Here is an 8021-nt window from a genome sequence, read left to right on the forward strand (position 1 = left end):
GTGTTACCCAGCCTCTAAATTCCTGCCTTCTCTCTGCAGAGAATAAAAAGGGGGAAGCGACCTTTCAGCTCCGGATGGACACAAGGTCAGGGCACCAGGATCTTGGACTGGGCAGGAGGAAAGACCCCTTTCTCCAGACTCCTTGGCAGCTCTCCCTGTGTATTGAATGGAGGGTGGGAACCTGCCAAACTTGCCTCTCCGTGCCTGCCCCTCATCCCTACCTCTCAACCTGCCCTGCCCTGCCTGTCCCTGCTTCTGCCCCCTACCCTGTCCTCCCATGTTTGTGTACCACCCTGCTCCCCAATCCTGTCCCCTATCCTGCCACGTCCCAGAATGGCAGGTTTCTGCACAATGAACATACACCATGACCAGATGCCCAGAGCTAGCTCCAAGCCCCAAGTCTCTCCCCGTCTTCATCTTCTCCAGACACTCCAGCCCACACCCCAGTCTGGTTCTGTCTCCCAGATACCTTTGCCCAGGTCTGTCCCAGATAAAAACATGTATTGAGAACCTACTGAGTGCCAGACTCTGTCCTTGGAGCTGAGGGCACAGCTGTGAGCAAGGGAGCTCCTTCCTGCCTAGTGGGGCTCACAGCCTATCAAAAGAGAAAAACAATAACCCAATAATCACCCAGAATCAATGTAGAATGACAACTGATTAAATGTGGCAAAGGAGAGGTCCACAGAGCAACAGGAGGGCAAATTAGAGAATGATATGGTGTGCAGACTGGAGAAGGCTTTCCAGAGTGGGTGATGCATCAGCTGAGATTGCAAAGATGAAAAGAGTTTTCAGGGCAAAGAGGGAAGAGGGAGAATTCCAAGCTGAGAGAACAGTATGTGCAAAAGTCCAGTGGCAGGAGAGACTGACACTTAAGAGATATTAAATGGAGGCTAGAGTGGGAGGAGGTGAAGTAGAAGGGTGAGACCAGGTGTTCAGAAAAGCAAGGAGGTTAAGCAAGGAGGCAACATATTAGATTTCTCTTTGCTAAAGCTGTATGCTATTGGGGCAGAGGAGTGACAGGGAGACAGAGGAGGAGGCCACTGCGCTTGTACATGCGAGAGATGATGGCAGTGGGAGCATGGGGTGGGTAGGCAGGAGGACACTGGGAAGAGGGACTGGAGCTGTGAAATCCCCAGGTTCCAGGGTTATCGTGAGGCCACAATGACCATCATGGAGGTCTCCCTGCTCACCGGCTTCTACCCTAACCAGGATGACCTCAAACAGGTAATGAGCAGGGTGGGAATGACCTGGAAACATCCCCCAAGTGGGTGCAGAGCAGCATCTACCTGGGTCAAGGCCCCCAGGTCAATGCCCCATGGTCCGTGTCCCATGGTCAGTGGTCATGGTCACTTCTGGGGGAGGGGCCTTCATCACTCCCTGCATGACCTTAGCCCAGTCCTTGCCATGATTGTGCTTCAGTTTCCTCAGCACCGGGGTTGATTGGACAAGGGCTGGGAGCTCTGAAAATTACTTCACACTGACTGGAGCTCCCAGGGCTGTGTGCCTTGGAAGATCTTTGCCAACACGCAGTCCTCACCCTCTGCCCCAGCTCACAAGCGACGTGGAGAGATATGCCTTCCAGTGGGAGACCAAGATGGACTCCAACAGCAGCATCGTCGTCCTCTACCTGGAGAAGGTGAGGAAGGCCAGGTATCCTCTGTCAGAGGTCGGTGGGCAGCCAGGTGGGCAGAGAAACTGCGACTGTCACCCTGGACAGTGTCGCCAGTGAGCCACGCCCTCTGAGGTCAGCTCTTCAGTATTCAAGGCCACGTGATCAGTGGTTATGACCAAGACCCTGTGGTCAGTACCCCCTGCTCAGTGACCCTGATCAAAAGGATTCCCGTTCCCCAGCTCTCCCACAAGGAAGATACGGTGCTGGGTTTCCGAGTCCACCAGATGCTGCAGGCCGAGTTCCTGCAGGCTGCCCAGGTCACGGTCTACGACTACTATGAGCCGTGTGAGCAGGGGCCTGGGGTTGGAGGGGTATCATTGGGGGTAATGCCTGCAAAGAATGGGCCAGAAGGGAGAGTGAGAGGTGGGGCCAGTAAGGGGCAATGGGGCGTGGCAGAGAGGGTCCAGGGCTGTTGGGGGTGGAGCGGGAGCAGGGGCAGGCAAGAGGGTGCCAGAAGGAACCTAAGGGGCGTGGTGATAGGAGGCATGACCTTCCTTCATGGTTAAAGTGGCCAGGGCGGCCTGGAGGGAGATGTGGCAGGGCTGAGAAGGAATGGGGCATGACCTGCTGGATATGGCTGGACGAGAAGGCGTTAGGGTCTTCAAAGAGGAGGGACCCGTTGAGGGGGTGGCTGGGCAGGGCCAGCGGGGTGGGGCCAGCTGGGGGCAAAGCCAGAGGGCACCCAGCCCCCAGGAGCACTGGCCCAAGACAACCCCCTAACACTCACCCCTTCTCGCAGCCCAGAGGTGCAGCTCCTTCTACAACCTGCCCACAGAGCGCTCTTACCTGCAGAAGATCTGCCACAGAGACGTCTGCAGATGTGCCGAGGGTGAGGGCATGGGGACGTGGAGGGCTGGGGCTGCCGGGCTGAGGGTGCAGGAGTTTTTCGTCACTTCCTGAGTGTCTTCGGGGCTGAGTCTAGACAGAGAGAGAGAGAGAGAGGAAGACAGAGACAAAGAGAGGCAAAGAAAAGGAGACCCAGAGACAGGGAATGACACACACACACTCGGGTACTGCCAACAGTCAAGCGAGTCAGAGACACAGACACGGAGGGAGGCATAAAGAGACTCAGATGGGAGAAACAGAAAAGCAGAAGACCAAAATGAGAGGCAGAGAAGGAGAGAGCATCCCATAGACTAGAAAGGCCAGACCCAGAGACCCAGGGGTTGCCGCCTGGGGCTGGATGGGGGTCAGACGGGAGGAAGGCCCTGCCCCCAGTGCAGTCAGAGCAGCTGCACCCCCTCACCTTCCAGAACAGTGCCCATCCCCAAAGAAGGACAGCAACCAACTGAGTCAGGAGGAGCTCCAGGCAGCGGCCTGTGAGGTGGGCGTGGACTTCGGTAAGTGCTAGGAGCGGTAGGGGGCAGGGGGCGGCCCACCTGCAGGGCGGACACCAGCACAGCCGCCTTCTGGATTCCTTCCCCAGTGTACAAGGCCAGGCTGGAGTCCGTGGAGACCTCCACCTCCAACCCTTACGTCTACTACAACATGCAGCTCCAAGCCATCATCAAGAGTGGTATGTCCACGGTGGTAGAGTTGGTGCCATGGGCCCCACCCTGGGGTCCCAATATGGGGGAGGGCCAGGTCTGTGCAAGCTCACACACTGGATCTTCTCTCCTCTAGGCACGGACTCTGCCATACCCTTCAAGAGGAAGAAATTCATCTCCCACGCCACCTGCTATGATTCCCTGGGGCTGCAAGAACACGAGACATACCTCATCATGGGCCAGACATCTGACCTGTGGAGAGTCAAATCTGAGTGCGTGGGGGGGGGGCTCCTGCTGCCCTAGGGACTCATGCCTGGACCCCCTTTTCTCCCCCACCTCAGTCCTTAGTGTCAGAATTTCTGCTGCACCTGTCAACAGGAGTCTCTGGTTGCAGGGCTGCCCTGAATGGAGGTACAGGATGTGCACTGCACAACTCCAGGGAGCACCATTCATAAGGAAATGTTGTGGACATAGATGTAAATTTGGTTTTCCAACAGAGGGCAATAAAGAGTCAGAGGAAGGAGAGCCTTTCTAATCCCCAGCAGTAGGAGCTAGAGCTGGGGGGACACGAGATGACCCTGTGGAGTGGACCCTACAGGCTGTGGCTCTGGGAGTCTGTGAAGCAGGACAGAGGAGCAAGTCAGGAAGATCTCCACACTTTCAGGGCACCAGGTTCTCCTCACCCTCCTTGCCATCTCTCACCTACAGATACTTCCACGTCCTGGGCAAGGAGACATTCCTCATGCACTGGCCAGCAGATGGGGCAGTGGGCAAGAAGGAATTGCTAGACCAACTGGAGGGATTTTCAGAATATATGCATACCCATGGCTGCGAGTCCTGAAACCCTAGACCTCGGCTGCTCCTCCGAGGCTTGTCTCCAGGCAGGCCCAGACCACTGGGCTTAACCCCGAATAAAGAGCATGGAATATCGTACCCAAACTCCAGCCATCTGTTCCTGCTCCTGCGTTCAGCAGGGGTCCCGCAGAACCCGCCCTGACATTGCTTGGACCTGCCTCCCCTCTCTCACTCCTACTTCATTCCAATCATTCTGGCTTCCCCTGGGTCCTTCCAACACATATGTTGATTCCCACCCCAGGGCCTTTGCACTTAGTGTCTCCTCCACCAGGTACACTCTTCCTCCAGATATCTGCATGGGTTGAACACTTCTCTTATTTGGACTCTGTTTTAATGTCACTTCCTCAAAGACACTTGCTTTGCTTTGCTTTAATAACATATCTGAACTACACCTCCTCCCATCACTCTCTCCCCTTACCCTGCTTTATTCCCTCAATAACACTTAAAAATATATTGTATATGATATTTAGTAGTTTGATTGTTAATTGGGCATTTCTCCTGCCCCACAACATCAGCTCCTTAGGACCAGGGGCCATGTCTGTCTTGTTCACTGCAGTATTCCCCATTCCTATAGCAGGGGCTGGTATAAAGTAGGTGCTCAGGAAATGATTGTTGAATGAATGAATGAATGAGTGAGTGAGTGAGTGAATCTAACACCCACTCTGTACTTGATCCTGATGGAAGCTTTGATTAGGAACTGCAGAACTGAGGCAAAGGGCAGAGGAGAATGAATGAGTTTCATCAACATGGCCTGGAATGGGAGTGAGGGACTGCCAAGCCAATGCACAGTCCTTGTGGGTCAAAGGACCCCCCTCCCAAGGAGTGCTGGAGGGACTGCAAGGCATCCAGAATGACTTAAACTTGGAGTGTCAAGGAGGGGCTGAAGATGAGAGAGAGAAAAAGAAAGATGGGGCTTTGAATATCAGGCTAAAGGGTTTGGTCATTATCAAAGGCAGTGGGGAGCCATGGAAGGTGTTTGAGCAGGAGAGGAATTGACCGGCTCTGAGATGGAAAGGTCCCATTGGCTGATGGGCAGAAACTAGAGCTGTTGGAAGGAAACCTAAAGAGGAGGCTGGAGTTGTGGGGCCACAGGCTAGCAGGGCAGCAGCTGCCTGAATTCACATTCTGCATCCACCTCTTCTTGGCTGTGTGACCTTAGCTCAGTTACTCACCTCCCTGTGCTTCTGTTTCCTCATATCTAACATTACTTCCCTCAGAGAGTCAGTGTGAGTGCCCAGCACATAGAAAGTATTCAATAAAAATTCATTGGCCTTATTATCAATGAGCCAGACAAGAGGCCTTGGGGAAGAAGTGAAGCTGCTAGAATCCACACAACCGACAATCAGAGAAGAAAATCAGGCCACAACAACCCCTGCTCAAAACCCTCCCAGGCTCCCATTCCTCTGACACTGCAGCACTCAAGGACCTGCAATGTGGCCCTGTCACCTCCCTGACCCCAGGTGCCCACAGTCTTCACTCATTCCACTCCAGCCACTCAGGCCATCTTTCATGGTCCCCAGAAACCCTGAGCTCTTTCTTGCCTCTGGGCCTTTGCATAAGCTGTTCCCTCTGCCCAAAACACTTTTCCCATGACTTTTCTTCTCATCTCCTCCGAACAGAGATGTCTTCTCTGGCTACCCTGGCTAGACTAAACTGTATCTTTCCCTGCAACCTGCTTGTTTCCTTCTGAGTAAATGTCACAGTGCATAATGACATACTAGATTCTTTACTTATATCTTTGCTGTTCTTCTCCCCTTCTGGGGCTGGGAGCCCCACGAGAACAGGGGGACTGTCTTAGTCACAGATATAATTGCAGTAGCACACAGAGGGCCTGGCACATAGTAGGTGTTCCTTTTGCTGAATGAATGACTGAATAAATAAAAGAATAAAAGACAGTGAGAGAGAAGGAGGAGAGGGATAAAGGAAGAGAAGGGAGAGAGTGATGGAGGGAAGAAGGAAAGGAGGAAGGAAGGGAGGGGGAAGAAAGGAAGAAGGAAGGGAGGGACGGAAGCAGGGTAAAAGGGAAGGAAAGTAGAAAGAATGGAACAAAAGATGTCAGGTAGACTCGTGGCTTGTTTTTGTACAGCTCTTGAACTCAGAATTCTTTTTACATTTTAAATGTTTTTTTTAAAAAAAAAGCAAAGAAGAATGTGTGACAGAGACTGTATGTGACCTGCGAAAACGAAAATATTTATTATCTGGTCCTTCATGGGAAGAAAAACTGTGCCAACCCCAAATTAGTGCATAGGCTACCTACTGCTATGAAACAAATTACCCCAAAACTTAAAACTTTAAAATAATATTTATTATCATTCACAATTTCTGTGAGTTAGGAATCCACAGGAAGAAACTTAGCTGCATAGTTTTGGCTCAGGAATCTCTCAAGAAGTTTTAATTAAGATGTCAGCTGGGGCTGCGATCATCTGAAGGCCCGACTGGGGCTGAAAGTGTCATCTCCAAGGTAGCTTACTCACACGGCTGGCAAGTTGGTGGTGGCTGTTAGTGGGAGGACTCAGTTCCGCACCATGTGGACCTCCCCACAGGGCTGCTTGAGTCCCCTCATCATATGGCAGCTGGCTTTCCCCAGAGTGAGTGATCCAAGAGAAAAAGCAAAAAGAAAGCCACGGTGCCTTTTGTGACCTAGCCTCAGAAATCACACACCATCATTTCCACAACATCCTGTTGTTCACATGAGCAGGCACTATTCAGTGTGGGAAAGGACTACACAGGACACGGCAACCAACAAGCGGGGACCACCGCAGGCCATCTTGGAGGCTGCCAACCACAAACAGTAAGGGGCAGGGCTTAGGATTTGAACCCAAACAATCTGAATCCAGTCTATGCCCTCACCACAATATACAGATGTCCTTCAATAGCAAAGGGTGGGTAAATTTTAAAATAGGCTTAATTTTTAGGTCAGTTTTAGATTTACAGAAAAACTGATAAATAGTACATACGCAAGAAACTTCTGTACCCTCACCCAGCCTCCCTTGTTGTTAACATCTTCCATTAGTATACATGTTAGCATTAAGCTAATATCGATACAGTATTACTACATGAAGACCACAGTTTAGATTTCGTTCGTTTTCACCTAACACCCTTTTTCTGTTCCAAGATCTCATCCAGGATACCATATTACATTCAGTTGTCACGTCTCATCAGGCTCCACTTAGCTGTGACAGTTTCTCAGACTTCTCCTTTTTGATGTCCGTGACAGTTTTGAGGATTTACTGGTCATGACTATCACAGAATGACCCTTGATTGGAATTTTTCTGATGTTTTTCCATGATTAGGCTTTCGGAGGTATGGGTTGAGGGAGGAATCCTTTTTACAGAAAGAAAATGCCACTTCAATCATATCATATCAGAGGTATATAGGATCTGCATGCTTTACGACTACTGATGTGGACCTTGGTCCACCTGCTGAAGTAGTTTATCAGGTTTCTCCACCAAAGTTACTCTGCCTGCTCCTTTTTCCATAATACACTCTTTGAAAGTAAGTTTCTGTGCACGGTCTATTCTAGAGGGAGGGGGAGTTATACTTCCCTTCCTTCAAGGCCAAGGATCTACGTAAATTACTTGGAATTCTTCTTGAGAAATTTGTCTCTTCTCCCCCATTTATTAATTTATTCAGTCCTTATTTACATCAGTATGGACTCATGAATATTTATTTTATGCTTTGGGTTACAATTCAGTACTACTTGATTTTGTTGCTCTAATCACTCCAGCTTGGCTACTGGGAGCTCTTTCAGTTGGCTCCTAGTGAATACATTTAAACTTTCACATAGATTACTAATTTAGATTCTAATAGTTGTGGCAGTTTATATTTCCAATCCACTATAGATTGAGGGGTTTTTATTGATGTGAAATTCACACAACACACAATGAACCATTTTAAAGTGCACAATTCAGTGGCACTTGGTACATTTACAATATTGTGCAATCACCACCTCTCTCTAGTTTCAAAACTTTTTCGTCACCCCATAGAAACATCCTGTACCCGTTACA

The 8021-nt window shown here is 50.5% G+C and overlaps 1 protein-coding gene across 1 annotated transcript; it reads left to right on the top strand.

Annotated features, from left to right (window-relative positions):
- Positions 1 to 57: 57 nt before the first annotated feature.
- LOC140688364 (complement C3-like) lies at positions 58 to 4103 on the top strand. Its single transcript, XM_072947008.1, has 9 exons — positions 58 to 85; positions 1137 to 1224; positions 1550 to 1636; positions 1852 to 1957; positions 2412 to 2501; positions 2926 to 3012; positions 3099 to 3188; positions 3296 to 3433; positions 3868 to 4103. The coding sequence occupies exons 1-9, from the start codon at positions 75 to 77 to the stop codon at positions 3945 to 3947; spliced, it is 777 nt and encodes a 258-aa protein (XP_072803109.1). The 5' UTR covers positions 58 to 74; the 3' UTR covers positions 3948 to 4103.
- Positions 4104 to 8021: the final 3918 nt, after the last annotated feature.

This window comes from Vicugna pacos, chromosome 22, assembly GCF_048564905.1.
Source record: "Vicugna pacos chromosome 22, VicPac4, whole genome shotgun sequence".
In the NCBI taxonomy this organism is placed as follows: Eukaryota; Metazoa; Chordata; class Mammalia; order Artiodactyla; family Camelidae; genus Vicugna; species Vicugna pacos.

Bases quoted from the DNA above. Each gene is read 5' to 3' on its own strand.
- LOC140688364 (XM_072947008.1), top strand. The intron at 1,225-1,549 runs GTAATGAGCAGG...CCTCTGCCCCAG, and splicing joins ACCAGGATGACCTCAAACAG to CTCACAAGCGACGTGGAGAG. The intron at 1,637-1,851 runs GTGAGGAAGGCC...CCCGTTCCCCAG, and splicing joins TCGTCCTCTACCTGGAGAAG to CTCTCCCACAAGGAAGATAC.